Consider the following 22,436-nt stretch of genomic DNA (forward strand, 5'->3'; position numbering starts at 1 on the left):
GTGCTGGGATCTTAGGCGTGCGCCACCTCACTGCTACAGTTGGTGATTTTTATAGTTGTATCCAAGCTAGCTGTGTCAATGTATGCATGTTCTGAAAGCTGGAATTTCAATGTGGACTGGGGACTGAGTCCAGGGAGAACTGAGCTACATCTTCAGCCTGTTTTAAATTTCATTTTGAGACAGGATCTTGTTGAATTGCTCAGGCTGGCCTTGAACTTACGACCCTCCTGCCTCCCCGCTTAACAACTAGTCAGGATTATAGGGTTTCAGCAGGACCCTCAGCCTAAAGTAAAAACCTTCATACTAAAATGCACTCTTGGGTTTGAAACCCATTTACATTATCATGTGAAATTACGTTTGTCAATAAAAGAAAAGGAAGAGTTAGATTCGTTAAATACAACTATAATTATAATTATAAATTTTGAATGGATGTTTAAAATGGTTTTAAATATTTTATCACCCACTTATGTGATCAGAGGCCCTCAATGATAATGACTGTTCAGAGTATGAGGAGGTCATCATTAAAAAGTCTGGATCAAAAACTGTGCAAAGCCATTTCACTACTAAAACCTAGTAAACAAACATATTCACAGAAATAAGTTAAAATCGATCATTTAAAAACATGGACATTTTTATTTGAAAGTTTTATTTGAAAGTAAATTCCATGTTTAGTATCATCCCTAATATTCTGTACTTCCTTTTTAAATCAAAATTGTATAGATGGAAGAAAATGTTAGGAATATTTTTGAATTTTTTTTTTTTTTTTTGGTACTAGGGATCAAACTTGGGTCCTTGCCCTTACGCAGCAGGCGGTGAAACCACTGATCTAAATCCCCGGCCTAATATTTTTAACCAACTATCATCCAGATGGCTCCAAATCTCTTCTAGTTTACCCTAGTGTGCTGTACAAAATTATTTTCTGTCCGTCATGATATGAAAGAAGTTGACAGGCATTGAAATAAACAGATTATAAAGACTGTCTGCCACGGTCCCAGCCCATAACCCCCATTCCCTACTATCATATACTCTCTCACTTCTAAGAGAGTTAGGGCTGCAAGGGGGGATAGCAGTCAAGGGTCGAAGTTCAAGCCTATGTCCCACAGGGTCAAGAATTGGAGCAGGAATTCTTTGTTTTGTTTTGTTTTTTTGAGATGGTCTCATTTTGTAGTTCAGGCTGGCCTTAAACTCACTATATAGCCCAGGTTGGCCTCGAATTTGAGGCAATCCTGCCTCAGCCTCCTGAGTGCTGGGATTACAGGTGTGCACCACCACACCCTTTTTAGATAGATATTAATATGCAGTCAGGGAGGGACTGGGTGGGTCCTGGAGGAAGTCCGAACAAAAAGACCTCAGAGCCAGGTGTGGTGGAGCACTTGGAATCCTAGCACTTGGGAGGCTGAGGCAGGACTGCTTTGAGTTCAAAACCAGGTTGGGCTACACAGCAAAACCTACCTCCCCCCCCCAAAAAAAAAAAATATCAGAATTGGGGCTGGTGGCAAATCTGAAGGGCCAGGCCTGAGGATGGAGACACAATGGCCAGACCTGGGAGATAAGCAGCAACTTGAGACTATGCTGTAATGAGCATCACCTGGTTCAGGGGGCCCAAAGAGGCACCAGATAGGTGGGAACCAGAGCACCTGGATCCATACTCCTCTCCCTTCCCCAAAATGCCTTTGTTCATCCCACACACCCTTGCGTTGTGCCTTTCCCTATCGGATCAGTATTATATTAGCTAAGCGTCCATACTTGCTATTCTAGAGGTTGACATAGTTTGACCCACACTGTACCCACGTTGTGATTTTGCTGTACAAATTACCCCTAAGGGCCTCGGCCCCCGCCTGGAAATTCAGGAGATAGTCTTCTCTTTACTCCCAATGAAACTCTGCAAACTTCCTAACGTCACTTTGCAATGTCACTCCTCCTTGTTGTGAGACCACAAACTCCCACGTTTGAGCCAGGAGTTGTATTTTTCCTTTCCAGTTATGATGGAAGCATAGCAACCACAGGAAGCTATTTGGGGGTTTATTCATCCAAGTTACTTTAAAACCTGATGACTGGGTTCTGTGCCACCACACAGTACCTTACATTCACCCTGCACAAATACAAGGATTGTCCTTAGGAAATGCTAAACATCAAATTCTTACCCTTTTCAAACGCCAGGGTGACCACTCCCATTTAAACTCTCAATTTACAACGTAACTGATTAGATTTCTAATCTTTCCACGGGAGGACCAGAGCTACTCCGAAGGAGTTGGTCACATGCACTGCTAAATTAACACAAGGTATTTTCCTTCGGGGAAGGGAGGCATGTCAATTGTCATTTTACTAGTAATTTTGCTTCATAATTAATTTGTGGCTCTCACAGATCTTGTGAAGTCACATAATCCTATACCCATTTTCATTTAAAAAAAAAAAAAAAAAAGCTCAATAGGGTCAAATGCTTTAAAACTCCATGCTGGGCCCTGTGGCCCACGCCTGATCCTAGCACTTGAGAGGCTGAGGCAGGTAGATCGCCTTGAATGAGGTCAGCCTGGGCTCCATAATGAGTTCAAGGCCAGTCTGAACTTCATAGCAAGGCCTTGTCTCAAAAAAAAAAAAAAAATTAAAACTCCTTGACTATGCAGAGAAATGATTAAAGTTCTAGTTTTTTAACTCCTTAATTCACTCTGCTCAATATACCTCACAAGAGTTGGAAAAAAGGCGATCACATCAAGGTAAAGATCATTGGCGAATGGGTACCCTGCCTGGCGACTGTGCCTTTTTAGAAATGTTCTAAATCACTCCTAGTCCCTAAAACTTGTCCTCTAGAACAATGCTTGAGCTTTGCCCACGCTAAGCAGGGCTCTAGGAAACACCCGGACAGGGTCCTGAGCTCCATGCGCACTGAATGAACTGCCTTCCAGCCGCCCCGCCTGGGCGCGAAGGCAGCTCAGGGTCGGTGGCGCCGAGGCCCGGCCCGGCCCGCGATCCCCGCTCTCGGGGTCGCAGGGACTTCCAGGGCGGCCAGCTCCGGTGGGCGTCGCAGACCAGACACTGGTGTCTGGCACTAGGGAACGCGGGGCGGGGGTCCGAGAGGCCGAGAAGGCATTCCACAGCCTTCAGTTACAAGATAAGAAAGCGGGATTTTATTTCGGGCACAGGAGCGGAGTGAAATCGAAATGGAGACCCAGAGGCCTGCGTGGGGGAGGGGAAAGGGAAAGGAGAAGAAAGGGAAAGGCCATTATCCTAGTGACGCGCGGTCACGAGGCGTTCTCCCGACGTGGGCTCTCGCCATTGGTCGAGCCCGAGGTGACATAACGGCAGCCAGCGGGGCGCGAACAGCGGCAAAGGCAGCGCCGCATTGGAAGTTGGCGAGGCGCGCGCGCTCCCCGGCCCGCCGAGCCTCCGCCCTCGGCCTTCGACCAGCCAATCCCCTCGTCCAGTCCCCGTACGCTCCCATTTGGCCCCACCCCTTTCCTCCATCGCTCCGCCCTCAAGCCGGCGGCGCGCGGTAAGCGCGTCACGTGACGGCTGGCCCCGCCTCTTCCTCTCGGTCCCATATTGAACTCGAGTTGGAAGAGGCGAGTCCGGTCTCAAAATGGAGGTAAAACCGCCGCCCGGTCGCCCCCAGCCCGACTCCGGCCGTCGCCGCCGCCGCCGGGGGGAGGAGGTATTAGGGGGAGCGCGGGGGGTTGATGGGCAGTGGCCGGCATGGGGGGCCTGGCTCGACGGGAGCGGGGAGGCCGGGTGGACTTGGTCGACCGTCCCGCGCTCTGCGTTGAGACGGGCGGTGGGAGGGGGAGGGGAGCGGGGCTCGAAGGCCTCTCCAGGGCCCCGCTCCCCGCCGCTGCCGCCTCGCCACCGGCCGCACCGCCGGCCCTGAGAGGCGCGGCGCGGCTGGATGGAAGGCTCGGGCGGGCGAGAGGCCCGCCGGCTGCGCGGCCTCGTCTGCGAGGCGGAGAGCGGCATGGCGGGCCTCGGCGGGAGCGGTTGGAGGCGGTGGGGGAGGGGAAGGGACGGGCAGGCACATCCGGGCGAGCGAGCAGGCGGGCGGCGGCCACATTGACATTGATCGGCAGCCGCGTTACGAAATGGCGCATTGGCCCGCAATGGCCGCCGCCTCGCTGCGCCGCGGGAAGGAGCGCGGGATTGGAGGGAACAGGCAGGAGGCGCCCGGCAGAAAAAATTGCTGCAAATGGCCTCGGAGCTCGGCGCAGCGCGCTCGCTTAAGTTCTGCCCGCACAATTTCTAGGCCTTTACCGCCAAGCCTCTCTCGGAACGAGGATTCATTGATTCTTGGGCCTGTTTTTTGCTCCACCCAATTGGAAATAGGTTTCTGAGAATTTTGGTGTTTTAAAATAATTACCAATCTGCTATTCTTGCTCGAGTGTTCTTACTAGAGTAGATCGATATTACCAAAATTGCCATGTAGCTGAAATAATCTTCCGGAATTTAAGTGTAGAACTTGGAAAAATATTTTTAAAATCTGTTTTCCCATTCTTTGGATAGGCTTTGGTTGTAGTTTTATGGACTTTTTTGTTTCAGAGGACTACAGCCAGTTAAAATGTTCATGTGATGGGGGAATTTCATGTGCTTTTTTTTTTTTTTGATTTTTGTGTTATCAAGTTAATTTATCCAAGACTTGAAAAAAATGAGACTAAATCAATGGCTTTGGGCTATTAACCATTTTTTTAGCATGTGACAATCTCTTCCACATTAAATGCCTTAACATCTACTTGTAGAGGACACATGGTGTGAGCCTGTTTCAGGACTTTAGATGATCAAAATCTTAATGCCTGAATTAAAAGGCAATTCACATAATTTAAAATAAAACAATTTCAAGCTACATCTTTTATTTTTAAAAAAATAAATTTCTGTTTGTGCTCCATTCTGTGCAGACAGTAAATGCCAGACCTAATGTAAGTTCGGCTTGATAATTTGTCGTGATTCCAAACATGTTTTGTATTTTGAAACGTTTATGAAAGCGCAGGTAAGGTAGTTTTTGTGCTACCTAACAGATTAGTTGCAGAAAGCTCATTGGTGGCCTATTTGTCTTAGGTTTGGGGGGAGAAATGCCGGTTTAGCCTAGGAATGTGCATTTTAATTTGTCGTTCAGAATTTAAGTATCGCGAAGTTTTGTGGTTTAAAATGCTTGTTGGAGTATAGATTGAGAGTACTTAAGATGGCATGGGTGGAACACTGCTTTTCTAAAACTTCAGTTTCTCAGAAAATGATTTATCAATAGCAACTTCTAAACTAATTTGCCTGAGGTACTTTTAGTAGGTTAAAAAAAATGGAGGGATTTTGATTCTGGAATTCTTTTGGACTTCATTTTGGATACAGTGTTGGCAGTTGAAAGGCTGGTAGTAGGTTTTCTTGGCACCATGTCAAATTTTTAACAGGACAAAATGTTTATGTTACGTGTATTTGATATTTTTATGGGTTGGTGCAACTTTTTAGATATTTCATCTACTACAGGAATTTAAATGTATTGATTTTTCCCCCCCCTTCTCAGGGCCATGATCCAAAGGAACCAGAGCAGTTGAGGAAGCTGTTTATTGGTGGTCTGAGCTTCGAAACTACAGATGATAGCTTAAGAGAACATTTTGAGAAATGGGGCACACTCACAGATTGTGTGGTAAGTTACTAAGGGGGCAAAAGGGGTCTTAGGAAAAGATGATCTGTGCAGGTGTATTTCAAAGCTTTAAACGTTTCATATTGCAGGTAATGAGAGATCCCCAAACAAAACGCTCCAGGGGCTTTGGTTTTGTGACTTACTCTTGTGTTGAAGAGGTGGATGCAGCAATGTGTGCTCGACCACACAAAGTTGATGGGCGTGTAGTGGAACCAAAGAGAGCTGTTTCTAGAGAGGTATTTTATTAGTATGTTGTATAATATGTGAAACTATGAGTGTCTGGTTTTTTTGACTTAACATTATTTTATCTGTAGGATTCAGTAAAGCCTGGTGCCCATCTAACAGTGAAGAAAATCTTTGTTGGCGGTATTAAAGAAGATACAGAAGAATATAATTTGAGAGACTACTTTGAAAAGTATGGCAAGATTGAAACCATAGAAGTTATGGAAGATAGACAGAGTGGGAAAAAGAGAGGATTTGCTTTTGTAACTTTTGATGATCACGACACAGTTGATAAAATTGTTGGTAAGTAAACAGACAGTTCCTAGGAACTTGAAACAAATGGCTTTTGTTTTGAACAAAATTTGCTCAGTTACTCATGATTTTATTATGTTTGATATTCTATACTGTGTAGTTTCATTTTCAAAGCATCTACACTTGGGTAACCAGTATCTGGATCAAGAAATAGACACTTGTGGCCATTCAGAGTCAGCTACCTTCTTGACAGTGTTTAAATGAGTTTTGTAATGACAGGATATTATTTATGTATGCTTTCCCAAACGTAAAATAACTTTTTTGTTTGTTTGATTAAAAAAATGTAGTTCAGAAATACCACACTATTAATGGGCATAATTGTGAAGTGAAAAAGGCCCTTTCTAAACAAGAGATGCAGTCTGCTGGATCACAAAGAGGTGAGTAGGATTGTATGCACATATATAGTAGATGAGAGTGGTTTTGGTAAGCTTCTTAAAGATTTTCTTGCCCGTATTTAAAGGTCGTGGAGGTGGATCTGGCAACTTTATGGGTCGTGGAGGAAACTTTGGAGGTGGTGGAGGGAATTTTGGCCGTGGTGGAAACTTTGGTGGAAGAGGTAAGATGTACTTACTGATTCTAAGTACATGTGTATCTGATGTTTCATGGCAAGCTGAAAATGTAGTTTTAACTCATCTCTTGGATTTCCTCAGGAGGCTATGGTGGTGGAGGTGGTGGCAGCAGAGGTAGTTACGGAGGAGGTGATGGTGGATATAATGGATTCGGAGGTGATGGTAAGTTTGCTCATTAAGTGATGATTGGTGTTTGACTTTCTATACCTTACTGAAATTTGACTATGTTACACTTTGTAATTTTACTCAACTTGAATGTGTGATGGTAAAAGTACGCTTAAACTAGTACCACAAAAGAAGGAGCCTGCCTTGGAGATGGAACAAAACTAGCACTTTTTGGCCAATAAGATTTGATGTATTAAGTAAAGCTAGAGGTGTTCTAATTTTCCTTGGTGGTATTTTTGAAAATGACAGTGAATTTTACTTTCAAGAAATAGTCATCTTAATTCTTACTAGCCCAGAGTCTCTGCTCTATTAATGATCCGTTACGACGTTTTAAAGTGTTAAATCATTTCATTGGTTTGTTGGGTGGTATCTTAAGTGTAAACCTCCAAACAAAATTCAGTATCTTGATCATCTGTACATTGCTAATTTATTATTTGGTCTTTATCTTTCTAGGTGGAAACTATGGCGGTGGTCCTGGTTACAGTAGTAGAGGAGGCTATGGTGGTGGTGGACCAGGATATGGAAATCAGGGTGGTGGATATGGTGGAGGAGGAGGATATGATGGTTACAATGAAGGAGGAAATTTTGGTGGTGGTAAGCTTGCTTTACTTAAATGTTAAATATTCAGCACTTAATAGATTTATTACAGATGTTTGAAAATGATGAATTAACATTTACGGGTTTTTTTCTGTATTTTTTTTTTTTTGGTACCGGGGATCGAACTCTGGATCTTGTACTTGCGAGGCAGGCACTGGAACCACTGAGCTAAATCCCCGGCCCCTTTTTCTGTAATTTTTTTTTTGGTTCCGGGGATCAAGCACAGGACCTTGCACTTGCGAGGCAGGCAGTGGAACCACTGAGCTAAATCCCCAGCTTTCTGTAATATTAAAAAATGTTCAAATGGAGATAGAACTTTGCTGGCTGTTTAGTAAATTAATAAAATGTAAATTCTTTGGGTGGTAGGGAAAGGGGTATTTACATTTTTTAAATTGTGTTTGTCAGCAGAATTTTACTTAACTGTTAAGTACTTTTAAATGACGAGATTTGCAAATTGAATACTCAAGACTTGTTGAATTTGATGCCATCTGGGGTCTAGATTAACAATCTGTCAGTTGCAGACTATAAATCTGACCCATTACTCTGTGGTATTATGGAATCCGTGAATTGAACACTACCAGTTTTGATGGTGTTAGTGGAATGAAACAACATGCCTTTATGCATCACATAAAGAAACTGGTGTACTTATAATACCCTGATGTCTTAACAGTCATCTAGAAAATGGTTTTGGCAATCTTCCACTTTTGTTCCTTCTCTGCCTATGTCTTAGGGCTGCTAGGCTTCTGTGTTCAGTAGAGGCAGTTTAGTAGCACTAAGGTCTCTCTTCAAAGTCACATGGAAGTATTACAGAATATGATGCCATGATTGTCAACAGATTAGTAGTTACACAAATGAAAAGTGAAAAATAACTGCAGTTAAACCACAAAATCTTTGATTTCAGGTAACTATGGTGGTGGTGGAAACTATAATGACTTTGGAAATTATAGTGGTCAACAGCAATCAAATTACGGACCCATGAAAGGGGGCAGTTTTGGTGGAAGAAGCTCTGGTAGTCCTTATGGTGGTAAGTAATTTCTTGAATCAAAATTTTTCATAGCTATTTTACTTTAAAATTCTATATATATTTGAAAATTCTGCATGTATATTTCCAGGTGGTTATGGATCTGGTGGTGGAAGTGGTGGATATGGTAGCAGAAGGTTTTAAAAAACAACAGAAAAGGGTAGGTATCTTTAAATTTTTATCATGATGATAAAGAATATGTGGAACTGTTCACTGAGTGTAATAATTTTTTTATCCTGTATTATTCAACAGGCTACAGTTCTTAGCAGGAGAGAGAGCGAGGAGTTGTCAGGAAAGCTGCAGGTTACTTTGAGACAGTCGTCCCAAATGCATTAGCGGAACTGTAAAAATCTGCCACAGAAGGAACGATGATCCATAGTCAGAAAAGTTACTGCAGCTTAAACAGGAAACCCTTCTGGTTCAGGACTGTCATAGCCACAGTTTGCAAAAAGTGCAGCTATTGATTAATGCAATGTAGTGTCAATTAGATGTACATTCCTGAGGTCTTTTATCTGTTGTAGCTTTGTCTTTTTCTTTTTCTTTTCATTACATCAGGTATATTGCCCTGTAAATTGTGGTAGTGGTACCAGGAATAAAAAATTAAGGAATTTTTAACTTTTCAATATTTGTGTAGTTCAGTTTTTCTACACTTTAGTACAGAAACTTTAACAAAATGCAGTTTTGAAGGTGTTTCCTTGTGAGTTAACAAGTAAAGAAGATCATTGTTAATTACTATTTTGTATGAATTTTGCTAAAGTTAACTGTAAAGAAACACCTACTCACTTGCAGATAAAGGGGAATAAATCTATTCTCCCCATTTCAAACCATGATACAAATGGGCACTGACATGTGGAGAGAATAGATATTTGTATGTTTGCAATGTGTGTTTTAGATAAAATAGGATTGGGTATTTAAATTAGCATATTTGTGAATTTAATAGCATTAAGATTACTTTCAAATGAAAAATCTCAAAATTCTCACTGGTTTTTGTGCATTTTCTTTCAATATGTAATCATGATTTTAGTGTGTTAGATTTGCTGAGTCCTAGCTTTGTTTAAAACATCTCCATTCTGCATTTACTTTGGTCACATTTAAACTGCTGCCATAATTTTTGGGTGTAAAGAAATGTCTACTGCCCTGTATTTAAATTCTGGAAAAGGGTAGTAGATGTTTTCCCTCTCCCACATTAAAAACCATTAACATTTTTGAGATACAGGACCACTAAGCCTGCTATGTCTGAGCAAATTAGTGGATACTTGGTTTTGTTTATTTTTTAAAAGCACACAAGAGGCCCTGTTTTAAAATCTTGAGTTATTTACCTTTTTTTCTTCCCCCCAATACAAGCTTTCAGAGCAAGAGAATAAAAATCATACATTGTTGAACCCCTAACTGGCTGGCATGCTTTCTCCTGTTTTTACCCTATAGGTTTTGCTAAATGAAACCAAGGATAGTTTTAGATGTAATTTTTCAAGTCAATTTAATGCAGCCGAAATGTAGCACAGTTGCTTAGTTACAAGCATCTCACTTCCCAAAGACCTGAATTCAAATCTGGATAATCTTCAAGTTCTTAAAATTCCCAAAGAACACATTGTGTTATTCCTTGTGTATATTTTAACCTAAATCATGTTGGTGTGAGTTGTCAATTTGTTTGGAAGACCCTGCTTGAGAAGAGTTAGATTTTAAGGTCATATATAAAAATCAATGTCTACTGTTCTGCGCCAGCTAGTGCTTACAATTTCATTCAAGCCCTAAGTATGTGCCCTGCTGTTACTTTTTCTTTGGCAGTTGAACATTGAATTCAAGATTTTTATTTGGTTTTAAAAGTACTAAGCAAAACAAGCAATAAAAAGGGGAATGGGGTGTGCTAGTGTTTGAATATGCTCTCTTGTTGCTCTAATTCTGTGCCTCTGTGCATTATTAATACTTGGATGCATGCAATGCCAGCATGGAAATCGGTCTTCACAGATACTGCAGTTTTCCAGAAAACACTCACAAACCAATAAATGTAACAGACAACATTCCATTTGTCAATGGGCATATGTGAATAAGCAGTATAGAAAATAGGCTAATATTAGAAAATGGTTAAGTCCTTAATAACTAAAAGTGTGGTTATATAAATGGACACTGTCAATGTTCATAATTTAAACCTTGGGTACCTGGTCAAAATACTGCTTGGGAAACATTAAAATTGAGCTAAATTGTCTCAAGTTCTTTTATTCATATAATAAAGGTTGAAGGGGAATGGGGGGGAAATTAACATTTTTTGTTTCTGTTTGTGAAATTGTCTGACACAACCTTGACAGTATCCTTTAATGGCATATGAGGTTAATTGTACTGTTATAACCAACTTTCTATGTTCTGGAACTAATAGTAAAAATATTTTCAGTAAGTTGATGTTTGCAACCTATAAGCAGGTGAAACCTGTGTATGTAACCTGTTTATAAGTTGTATTAGCTTAGTTTGTGTGAACAGTGTGGAAAAGTAAGCCATGAGGAGAGCGATTTAACCAGCTTTAAAGGACCTAAGATGTGCTTTTTAAAGCACAGTGTGGATCAAAGGAAACTCACTAAGACAGGACTTCAGCAGCCTTTTGAGTATGGACAAGTCAGCATAAAAAAGAATGACAAGGCAGCAGCAAGAGCTTCAACTACAGAGAAAAAGCATAAGATACTATGATGATAGTGAGCAACTTGTCAAAAGCTAGTTAAATCTGCTTATTACAACTGAAATATCGAAGAAAGTAGCAGGAAGGAGCTCTTCGCCTTTTGGAACATCAATGAGAGATAGTTGCCACAGTTGCTAGGTCTAGCATTTAGACCTGCAAGGAAGGGCAATAAGCATTAGGTAAGGCTTGAATTTGAATTTTTTCTCTAATTAAAGAGTAATTTTTTGTAAAGCAAGGTAAGAGTAATCTTTTTGATTTGCAGGTTGAATGAGAACCCTACTTGCCTAAATGAGGAATGTCTTTCCTACCATCTTAAATACGAAGGTTTCTGGCTGGGTAAGGTTTGTAGCTCACAGTAAAACTTGACGCCATTTATTTCCATATAAATCTATATTACATACTTTAAAACATGAGTCCCTCTCCAGTAGGTACATTGGGAAAATTACCAAGCTGAAAACCACAGTGGTACCGTGTTTGATGCAATTTTTTTAAATCCCCAAGAATGGCCATCCCTGAGTGTTCTACTTGAGTCACATGTAGTCCATTTTCTTCATGTATAGAATTCAGTGTTTTTAGGGTAGAGTCGATTTTTGGTAAGGGAAAGTAACCTCAACTTTGTGAACAGTTTTTGTCATAAACGTGACTTAGAACATGTTACGCTGCCAGTTGTACTAGGAAAAACATCTTCAGATGAACTTAACATAATAACTACATCTTACAGATACAAACGTGTCTTCATTCACGTGGCCTCATAAGCTTTCACAAATTCAGGGAATTTGGACTGATGGGATGAATTTTGGTTTTGTTCATTTTGGTTAATCTTAACCAGAAGCAGTAGGGGCCTGATTACACTAATGGTCCTTTATAAAAGGGTATCTTTCCCAAAGAATTACTTGGTTACTATTCATATCAGTTGCTGATTGTTAATAAGGGCTATTTTTGCTGCCCCAAAAGGGCATATTAAAATTGAGGTTTAATTCACTTTTTAAATAAAATAACATTTAAGGGGCAAAGTACTAGTTTCTGTAAAACAGGTTGACTAAATCACAGTTTCTACACAGAATTATTAGTAAGGCAACAGCCTTTAAAACATCAAGGTTTTAATGAATTTTCCTAGGACAGGAAACATTTTTTCTTTTAAGGGCGTTCTATTTCATTTCACTTGTGAAATAAAGTTATTTTATTTGAATGTAGTTTTGTTGTCATTTCTGGAAAATGTTCTCTTCAGTGGTAGCACCAATAAGGAAAGTTGGAAATGCTTGAGGAAAATTTAAGCTGGTTTTAAACTTGTAGGTCACACTGCTTCCAGTTAATACATTTAAAAAAGTTGACTTTACACTTGTGTTCTAAAGGAGAGAATATGTGTGGTAAAATAAACTGCATTTGTCAGGGGACTAATAGAAATAGGTATGGTTATTAAGAGTTCAGTATAAGTCAAAATTTGAAATATTTCTCTTGGGAGTTTGAGTAATGTCACAAAGTAGTGAATAAAGCATGCTAATGTGCAGGGGTAATGCAAGGATTGTTAGCCTGTCTGAATAATCAAAATTTTAAAGCTTCAATGTTTTCTGATTTTCAGAGGTGATCTGTAATGGATTCGAATGTTTCATTTGTGGTATAATGAAATGTTTACAGAAAGATGACTTTTTCATTAAAATATTTTTAGAAATGTGTGTGTTGTTTTGTCACTCAACAATGTTATCATTTAAGTCCTATACTTGAATGTTACAACTTTAGTAAGGAAACAGGAAATTTGGAGTGAGCATTTATAGTTACTTTAAAATATGTAGGATCTATTAAGTGGAAAACAAAACTCGGAAGTAGGTATATAAAGTATTTTTCAAAGTTAAATCTATTGCCACTTAGTATTTGAAAGGACACTGGTCCCGAGGACAGAAATACATGAAAATAGTTGGGTGGTACATGTGTGGAGTTAGCTGTTTTCTGGGGGAGAAGGGAAAAACAAAAGAGGGAAGCTTCATATAGTGATTTCTTGAGAGCCAGTGCATTGGTTGAAAATGTTTTACAGTGAGGGTGAATTAAAAGAAGGTTCTGAGATTAGTGTGCCCAAGGATTATGCCAAGTGAGAAGACCTGATAGTCATCTGGTAAGTTACAACTAATTAAGGCATTGCATGTTTGTATTTCTAGCTTTAATAGCTCTTCCACATATAAATGGGGAGGGGGACCCTGTCTAGCTGTGTAATTCAGGCTGGCCTCAAGCTGCAATCCTGTCTTTGCCTCCTGAGTCTTGAGAGTTACAGTGCACCAGCAAGCCTGGTTATTTCTAAGTGATGTGCTTGAGGAGGATTGATAACAGGGTGGTGAGACATTTTGTGTGTTCATAACGGGTTTCTCAGTCCAAAGGTTTCATCCTGAGCAGTTTTAAGTAATTGTGTACCTTATAATTTCAGTTTACTATTGTCCTGAGAAAGGTTCGTTTCCAACAAATGTATTTACCTTTATTTTCTCAGGTTGAAAATAAGTTGTTAAACTGCAAAATTTCAGGAATCAAGATAAAATTTGAATCTTCTGTGTGTGCATCACAGCCATTAAGTTTTCTGGAAAATTTGAACCTTCTATGTACCCATCACAACCATTAAGTTTTCTGAAGATCACTTTTGCAAAAATGAGACCATTATACATTGGGTTGATTTAAGTTGGGATTAAATACACAATGCTGACGTTTGGAGGAAGTAATATTCCATATCTGCTTATCACAGTTTCAGACTTTTAACAGCAGATGGATGGCAAGGGTGCGTGGAGCTGCCCATTAACAAAAAGAAATGGGCACAGGTCTGAAAGCTGCCCAGGAATTAGAAATTTGCCCATGTGATCAAAGTTACAGAATTTAGTGGTAAATAGCAAATCAAGTTATCCAGGGTGTTGACTGCTTTAAAAGGAAATGACTTAAACTACATTAAATGGCCCTTAACATTTACTGTAATAGTTGAAGGACTTGTATTGAGATAAAAGGAATTCCCTATTGTGTTAATTTGCTATATGTGGAAGTTGTAGGAGAGGTAGTTTTCACTTATGGATACACTGTATTCTATGTCCTTTGTCAAAGTGTGAAAGCTTTCATCCTTTAAGACGTCAACATTCTGATGGGTTTACTTGAACATCTAAGCTGTCCGCCATTTCATAAGGCCTGAAAAATGGCTTTGATTGAAAATTTGCCTATCAAATTGAAATTCAGAGTAGTAGTGAGCTTGGTGTGAGTTGGATGGGGGTCTATAATCTTGTGCTCCTTTATGCAGTTTGAGAATTCCAACGAACCCTTTAAAATGTTTATGTGTATAAATACATTGAATACTAAGTGTCACAGTAATACGTGCTACATACAATAAAAGGTCTTTTTGAAGTTTCTCACAAATGCTGTTTTGAACTAATAAAAAGAATACTATTGTGGTTTGTTACCAAGAATACTGAAGGAAGTGCTGTGTTTCATTTAACGGAAGGAAAAACTCCAAAATCCTAGGATCTAAGTTTGTCCAGGCTAAGAACTTTTTGAAAACCGTTTCCTTTTTTTTTTTTTTTTGGTACCGGGGATCAAACTCGGATCCTTGCGCTTGGGAGGCAGGCGGCGGAACCACTGAGCTAAATTCCTGGCCCATCCATTTCCTTTTATATAAAGTGGAGACAATAGCCACTTTAAAATTTGAAGGTTTAGTGTGAAAATGCACTTAAAGAGCTTTTGGTAATTGTCACTGTACCTAAAAGTTTTTTATTGGATGACTAGATTTGGGATTTTTTTCCTTTTTTTTTTTAATACCGGGGATTGAACTTGGGTCCTTGCACTTAGGGGGCCAGGCGGTGGAATCATTGAGCTAAACCTCCCACCTCAATTTGAGATTTTTATAGACTTTTTTTTTAATAGTCATTTTTTTATTCCGTTCTCCAGTAGTAGTAAATCATATGTACTGGAAACGACTGACAGCTTTTCTTTTAATTTTGTGAGACAGGGTCTTGCTGTGTAGTTCAGCCTGGCCTTAAACTCAATATGCAGCCCAGGCTGGCCTCAACTCATGGCAGTCGTGCCTCAGCCTCCCCAGTGCTGAGGTTAGAGGCATGCACCCACACCCGACTGATGTATTTCTTAAATAGGAAGGATAGTTGAATGTGTTCTGAGGCCTGGTCACATGGATAAAGGGGTGGCAGATAGCATTTGAGAACCCCTACTCCAAAAAGGGCTTGAGAAAGCCAGAAAGTAGGCTTTATACTCAGTATTAATGCAATTAAGCTTTCTCATAATGCTTGGCATTGATAGGTCAGGTTATACATTGTTAGACTGCAGAACTAAACTCTGTTCAAGTAAAATTAAAAGTTGAACGGTCAGGTTGGCCTGAGGACACAGTCAGCTATAAAGCTAAATCGAAATGTAGATCAAATTGGTTTTGGGCCATTTGGGCTGGGAATTTAGCTCAGTGGTTCTGCTGCGTGCCTCATGAGTACAAGGACCCGAGTTTGATTCCCAGTACCAAAAAAAAAAAGATTTTTGGCTAAGATCAAGTGTTGAAATGTCGATCAAGGAAGGTGAAACTGCTTTTGTTATGAGTATGCTAGAGGTTTTTGTTTAAAAATTTAAGTGTACACAGTGCTGAAAAGTTGAGCTTCTGCAAGATTCAGATGAATAAAGAATATACTGCACCCCAACGGTGCTCTTCCTCTACCACTTCCAGTTCCTCTGGGTGGGGCAGCACCCTCAATTTTGACTAAGGATTTATACTTAAAACGTGAGATTATGTTTTGAGGTTGCAAAAATGATGTCTCCTCCAGGGACACTTTCATCAGTCATCACTACCACTGTTACTGGAAAATTCCTTGACAGCATGAGATAGTCCAGATACAAAGCATTTTCACATTTGAATCCCAGGCTCTGGTCCTTGAAGTAATTTTCAACCCTGAGCTTTTCAGCCATCTGAGTCAAATTTTCTTACTGACCTAGGTTGATTTTACTTAAAAGCATCAATATAAGACCAAAGAAAATAGGGGGCATTTATAATGAGCTCACTGAACTAGCACTTAACTCCACTTTACAGTCAGGAAATGAGACTGAATGCTGAAGTCAATTGATGAAAGGCATTCTAGGAATTGACAGCAGCAAATTCAGTCTGCTTCCAGGGCTGGTGGACAGACCACTATATACTATATTGCATCTAGTGGATGGACGGAGCCCTTGAAAGTGAATTACTTGTATGTGGTACCTATTTTGGCTTTTTTTTTTTTTCTTTTTTTAATTACCTGGGATTGAACTCAGGACCTTGCACTGGCCAGGCAGGCGTGGTGCCACTGAGCTGCGTCCCCAGCCCTGACCGACCCTGGCCCCGTGGTACCTATTTTAAACATAGTCAAATGAATCTCCACTTTCCAATTCAAAAGGCTAAACACTACAGTTGCTTAGATGAAAGTGAATGCGTGGTTTGTTAGCACATTTTCAAAAGGTTTTTTTGAGGGGCCTTGTTTTGGTTCCCCTCAACATGTCTACATTTTCAACATGTCCAAATATGAACTGATTTTCACACCACTTCTTGTCTTTTCCATTCCTGGCAATTCAATTCTTCTGTGTCCTTTTAGCTACTTTTAAGATGTCGAATCCAGATACTTTCCATCATTGCTGTAGTCCAAACCACTATCATAAACACATCAAACTCCCACTTTCCCTACTCCCCACCCTTGCTCTCTAAACTCAACATTCAAACTATAGGGACCTTTCTAAAACTGGTGGCCCTCCTATTTAACGTGACAAGGAGTGAATTCCTGAAAGCTTACATGGTTTTGTGCTGTGCCTCACCCCACCATTCCCTCCCTGGCTTTGTTCTTCCCCTATTGTCTCCAACCACATTGTCCTTTTCATCAAAAACAGGCTCCTTTGGCCTTCTGTGTCCTGTCTGTGGGGCTCTTAGTTTTCGCAAAGGCTCGCTGTCCCACACCTTCAAATGCAGCAATGCCAATATGGCTTCCTGTTTATAACTCTTACTTTGTTACAGTGCTGCTTAAGGTCTTCCCTGTCTTTTTTTTTTTTTTTAATCATGGGGCATGCACACACTAGGTCAGTACTCTTATCACTAAGCTACCTTCCCAGCCTTAAGGCCATGTTGACCCTGATCCCCTTGCCTCAGCCTTCTGAGCCGCTGGGATTATAGGAATATTTGACTAGGGCCAGCACCCATCCCTTCACTGCAATGCAAGTTCTGGGTGGACAGAGATCTTTTTGGTTTTTATAATTGAAAAAGAAATGCCTGGCATATAGTATATCCCCTTCTGTTGATCTAAATGAACCAATGTTTTCATGTCAATGTGCAAACATTTTCTTTGGTTGAGATGTACTATACTTGCTGAAGAAGTTACTTCTTTTTTTTTTTTTTGGTACCAGGGATTGAACTCGGGACCTTGCGCCCCAAGAAGTTATTTCTTGATAACATTTTTCTAGGACCCTAGGACCTTATATTTAGTATAAAATGCTTTTAAAATTTGAAACTGAAAATACAAAAATGGATGACTGTCTGAAAATACTGTCATGAATAAACTCAATCTGAAGAAATGTGTCATAATATTCCTTTATTAGTACCAGCTCTTACATTTTTTCCCAGAACTAAGCAATTTAATATAAAAAATGCAATTTTTTGTTCATACAGTATTTATAAAAAAAGTACATAGTGGTTAGTTTTCCATCAATTTGTTTCTAGCCAGATGTTGTTATCATCATATAAATCTATGAATGTAACAAATGAGATAAGAACAGTATAAATAAGAAACTTTGTAGTATTTACACTTACACAGAAACAAGCCCAAATACCTTAAACTACTGATTCAACGTACTGATATTTTAATGCTTTTTAATGTTTCTTATTTTCTATACTAGTTTTGGCTATAATTTTTGCATAGAATTACTTATGCATTATTTATGCATACTTTCTTGCATTTCACATCATAGTAGGAGCTTTTAGTATAACAGTACAAAAAACAAAAATAGCTCAGAAAAGGCAAATCTTCCCAAATCTAGTTTTTCTTAACATCTGCCCTCTTACTTTTGGGAACAAGGAATACATTCCCATCTCTCGTTTGCTGCAGGGAGTATTCACTAGGAGAATAAGGTTGTCCATCTTCATCACGTAGCATGCTGAAGACTTCGAGATACAAGGTGCTGAGTTGTTTTTTCAGTTGATGGAGGCTTTTGTCATTTTCTCCTTTTTCTCTGAGTAATTTTTCTTTTTCATCTTTTAAGTGACCTAAATCTTGCTCAAGTTCTACTATATTTTCCAGTTTTCTTTTTCTGCAATTCTGAGCTGCTACTTTATTCTTACCCCTCCTACGTATATCTCGAATTAGTGCAACTTGAGCTTCACTGAATTGCTCCTTGGACATCATTTCATTGAAGTCATCAACAGGGAGGTTAATGATTTTTTCTACAGGGAATGGGATATGGAGAGCTTTTGCCCTAAGCTCATCTCTGGTGAGATGAGCCTCCAGGCGGCTTGAATGTTTGTCTTTTGTGAATGGGGTTTTTCGATGACCAGGACTTACAGGCAATTCTTTCTTTGGTGTGTCTTCACACTGAGCATCATGCACGGGAGCACTGTGCCCTCGAGATGGTGACAGAGGTTGCACGGTATCCCCAGAAGAATATACTGGCTGTGTTTTGGGACCATTAGGTTCAACACTTCCAGGTGCACTATCTAGCTCTTCCATTTCCGAATCACTGAAGCCAGGTGGTGGGTCTCCATAGATGGAAGAAGCTACTGAGTGTTCTGGTGATGCTATGCTGGGACTTGTGTTCAGTGAAATGCCAGAATCAGAGTCATTGAATTCTGCTGTGCTTTCAGAGTGGTTTTTGTTGAAAGCTTTACAAAGTGATAGATCAGAAACATCAATGGGCCCATATAAAAGTTCAGAGAAGGACTGGCTTACAGTAGCAGAGGAGGGCATGCTGTTGCTGATACTAGGTTCTGCTATGAAAGCAGAATAAAATTCATCACCAAAATCTGTGCTTAATGTGGAATTTGAATTTAATGAGTTCACTGTCAATTGGTTGGGATCTTCTGTGGAGAGGATGCTGCTGAAAGAATCCTCAAAAGCATTAAGAAACTCTGGACTGCAGCTTCCTACTACTTTTTCCAGTGAGGGGACTGACGAGTAGAAGTAACTGTTGTCAATTTCTGTCAGTTTGGATTCTGGGCTTGGAACCATGGTAGTCTCCACCAGCTTGTCATTTTCAATATTAAGACACTGTGTGGAAAAGAAGTTTATACTGTATGAATCAAGGTTAAGTATTTTTAATAGCTGATAATCCATTATCTATTGGAAACTTTCCCCACCCCACTCTCTTCGAGGGTATTCTATGGTTCAGAGATAATTTCCATTACTAAGCACCTGTATTATTTTCAGAGGTCCTAGTTCAGACCTGAAGTTTATAATAGGTCTATCCTCAAATATCTAGCCCAGTTTACTCATAAAAGTGCATGTTAGCAAGCCCCGGGTGCTCTCATGACTAATTTAAAAGCACCCTTAAATCCTTCTTATAAGTAGATGGCATATAAATAATAAATAATCAGAATGACTAATTTAAAGCCACTGAATATAAAATGGCACTGGAGTACTGTGTTAGATCTTACCTGTAATTCTGGAATGGAAAACAGCTCCTGCCAAATCTCCTCAATGTCTTGCTGTGTATTGTCTATGTCACCCATGGCTATCTCAAGAGGAGTTTCAGGTGACTGACTCTGATTAGGAGCAGTGAAGACTGGGCTTTCGATGTGGTTGGGAATATCGGGAACAAGAGACTGAAATGTTGGTGAAGAAACCTAAAATTGACACAGCATAAATCAACAGTGGATAAGGATGCTCCAAAACACAATCATTACACTTAAGTAGAATTGGGAGCAAGTTCTGTATTTCTCCACTTATTTGAAGATGGATAAGAGCAATCCTTAGGAGTTAATTTATACCCATAATATCTAGGACAGTACTTCAAATACAACAGATTCATTTAAATTGTTAACAAGTCTTGGCTTCTTACTCAGATTGCTCTTACCAGAAATTTTTACATACCCATAACAAACAAGTTATTTCCAGCTGTGCTAATCCACAGCTATGTAATAGGAAAGGTGTGTGATTTTATATCGTGAAGGTTTAAAAAAAAATTGTAAAGTATTACCTAAGGTGGCCTTGAGAGAATATTTCCTTGATAAAAATTTTCCTTCTAAAATGTTTTATTCTTTGTTTTAAATGGAGACACATTAAAGCGATTTATATAGGATATGTTCAGTGTAGTTAAGAAGTTTGGCTATTAGCCAAATGTTTTATACCTCATCGTCATCTACCAATGGGAATGTCTCTGCCAAAAGCTGCATGCAGTCATCAAAGTACAAGGCATCTGGTTTGGGAATGTGGGCAACCTGGATTAAAGGGGAAAGGCATAAAGGAAGAAAAAATTGTTAAATGTTCCAGTGCCAAGCTAATGATTCATGATTGAGGTAAGATTTATGATTAATGTTCACAGAATAATATATTATTTTTCTTATTTCAGAAATCAAGTTTGAGTTGCTCAGACTCAAACCAGGCTGCCTCCAATGTGTTTTTTTTTCCTTTTCCTTGCAGTGCTAGGAATTAAACTTGGGACCTCATACATTAGGCAGGTGCTGTACCACTGAGCTACACTCCCTGCCCTCCCCAGTTATCTGGGCAAATTAACATTGAGTGATCAGTTGCCCATCTGTGGATAAAAGAGGAATAATGGTGCCTAACTTACACAGCAATGCTGACTAAATCAGTTAATATATATAATTAGAACAGTGCCGAAAACAATATTGTAAGCAGTGCCCACTACTAGTTTTACTACTACCAGTACTTCTGTTTGATCCTAACTGTATGTTTCTGTAATTTACAAGGCCTTTTAAAGTGATTTATGTCCTAATCTTTATAATAATCCTGAAAGGTAAGTAGGTTGGGTATAGAAGTTACCAGGAGGCTGAGGTTGGGAAGCTAACTTGGACACAGTAAAAGGCAGAGCTGGAACTTTAGATATTCTAATTCTTGGTTAGTGTCTCCTTAAACCCTGCCATACACTTTCTAAAGAACTAAGGATTCCATACCTGGGAGTAGTCGGCAGATCCACTGGTTTCTGGCTGGATATGCTGGGCTGGCTGAATTGGGAGGAATTCACCTGTCTCTTCATCTAGTTGCAACTGAGCAAAAAAGGCTTTCTCTTGCTCCTTTTGGAGTTGTTCTTGTCTTTCCTTTTCAAGTTTTTTCTGTTTCTCCAGCTCATACTCCTTCTGTCGCTGACTGAAGTCAAATACTTCTCGACTTGCCCCAAGATCAATATCTTGCCTCCAGAGTATGTCAATCAAATCCATGTCCTGTATTTAAAACAAAAAAGGAAGGTCGTGGTTAAGATAGTCCAGGATAGTTTAATTCACAGTATGCCATTGTTGACGACTGAGGAGATTACAAAGCAAATCTGACAGAGAACACAGGTCCAATGTTACAAAGAGCACCATTAATGCCATTCCGTGAATCTACTCACTAAAGGAAAATCTCTAATGGGATTGATTAAAGTTATCAGTGGCAATTTCAGCAAGAGTTGACTTGTTATTTTCCCCCCTTTCCCTTCCTACCAAATGACATCGGAGAGCTTAAGATGGTTTTAGCTATACATTTTAATGATTCCAGCCTACCCCAGTTTACAGCTGATGATCAAATGAGACATGAAAAAGATCTCACCATACATATAAAATATGCAAATGTTTTATATGTTGACAGAAGTGGGCTACTTACTATGGGTGAGACCAAACTCCAGACCACTGGACAATAAAGCTGTGAATCTAACTAGTAGGAAGCCTAAAATAACACTGGAATTATCTAGACAGAAAGAATGGACTAATCAACTTTTCCCCAAATCACTGTGTCATTGAAGCAGTGAAGCTGCTTGGTCCTTCCTCAGGGTAGATCTGAAATTTTTAAATTTATTAGCCATGGGCAATGTGTTGTTAAAAAAAAAAAAAGACTCAGACACCTTAATAAAAAGCAAATTTACGGACCTAATTTTGGTGAATAATCTTGGTGGCCATGGTGTTGAGAGCAGTGGGTACCCCGTATACATTTACATACACTTTCCACACACAGTACTCATTCGGTAGCCACTCGGCTCCTGCTGTGACTACCTTTCAGTGCACTCTCCAAGCCAGTGTTGTTTTAAACTTCGCATAACAAGACCAGGAAAGGACAGCTTGTGAATCCTTATCAACAAACAGGAAAAAATAAAAGAAAG

At 39.8% G+C, this 22,436-nt stretch overlaps 2 protein-coding genes across 12 annotated transcripts in view; one reads left to right on the plus strand and one right to left on the minus strand.

The window, feature by feature from the left end:
• The first annotated feature begins 3,449 nt into the window (after nt 1–3,449).
• Nucleotides 3,450–12,834, plus strand: Hnrnpa3 (heterogeneous nuclear ribonucleoprotein A3). 4 transcript variants are annotated; one of them, XM_087200860.1, is made up of 11 exons: nt 3,450–3,649; nt 5,495–5,617; nt 5,704–5,850; nt 5,929–6,139; nt 6,436–6,525; nt 6,609–6,704; nt 6,799–6,879; nt 7,336–7,476; nt 8,381–8,503; nt 8,592–8,660; nt 8,753–12,834. In XM_087200860.1, exons 1-10 carry the CDS (start codon nt 3,578–3,580, stop codon nt 8,642–8,644), a joined length of 1,137 nt encoding a protein of 378 aa, XP_087056986.1. In that variant the 5' UTR covers nt 3,450–3,577; the 3' UTR covers nt 8,645–8,660; nt 8,753–12,834. The 4 variants fall into 4 exon arrangements, with proteins under 4 accessions (XP_087056986.1, XP_004857790.1, XP_087056997.1 ...); XM_004857733.4 differs by having other exon boundaries at nt 11,428–12,834; XM_087200871.1 differs by having other exon boundaries at nt 3,487–3,583.
• A 4,874-nt stretch (nt 12,835–17,708) lies between these two features.
• Nfe2l2 (NFE2 like bZIP transcription factor 2) overlaps nt 17,709–22,436 on the minus strand; it is a 138,426-nt gene continuing 133,698 nt past the window's right edge. For 7 of the 8 annotated variants that reach the window (XM_087200843.1, XM_004857736.3, XM_087200840.1 and 4 more), the window contains 4 exons: nt 21,259–21,525; nt 20,473–20,562; nt 19,780–19,968; nt 17,709–19,393 (listed from right to left, as the gene is read on the minus strand). In XM_087200843.1, the coding sequence (XP_087056969.1) occupies nt 18,167–19,393; nt 19,780–19,968; nt 20,473–20,562; nt 21,259–21,522 (1,770 nt within the window). In that variant the 5' untranslated portion in view covers nt 21,523–21,525 and the 3' untranslated portion in view covers nt 17,709–18,166. Of the gene's footprint in view, nt 19,394–19,779; nt 19,969–20,472; nt 20,563–21,258; nt 21,526–22,206; nt 22,405–22,436 lie in introns of those variants that run through there. The other variant, XM_087200850.1, reaches the window with a different exon arrangement.

This window comes from Heterocephalus glaber, unplaced genomic scaffold, assembly GCF_053883595.1.
Source record: "Heterocephalus glaber isolate CG9 unplaced genomic scaffold, H.glaber_assembly_v1.0 deba00000347, whole genome shotgun sequence".
Classification (NCBI taxonomy): Eukaryota; Metazoa; Chordata; class Mammalia; order Rodentia; family Bathyergidae; genus Heterocephalus; species Heterocephalus glaber.

Coding starts and splice junctions, on each gene's coding strand:
- Hnrnpa3 (XM_087200860.1), top strand. CDS start 3,578: ATGGAGGTAAAACCGCCGCCCGGTCGCCCCCAGCCCGACTCCGGCCGT. Junction 6,526..6,608: donor GTCTGCTGGATCACAAAGAG/GTGAGTAGGATT, acceptor CCGTATTTAAAG/GTCGTGGAGGTGGATCTGGC. Junction 7,477..8,380: donor AGGAGGAAATTTTGGTGGTG/GTAAGCTTGCTT, acceptor CTTTGATTTCAG/GTAACTATGGTGGTGGTGGA.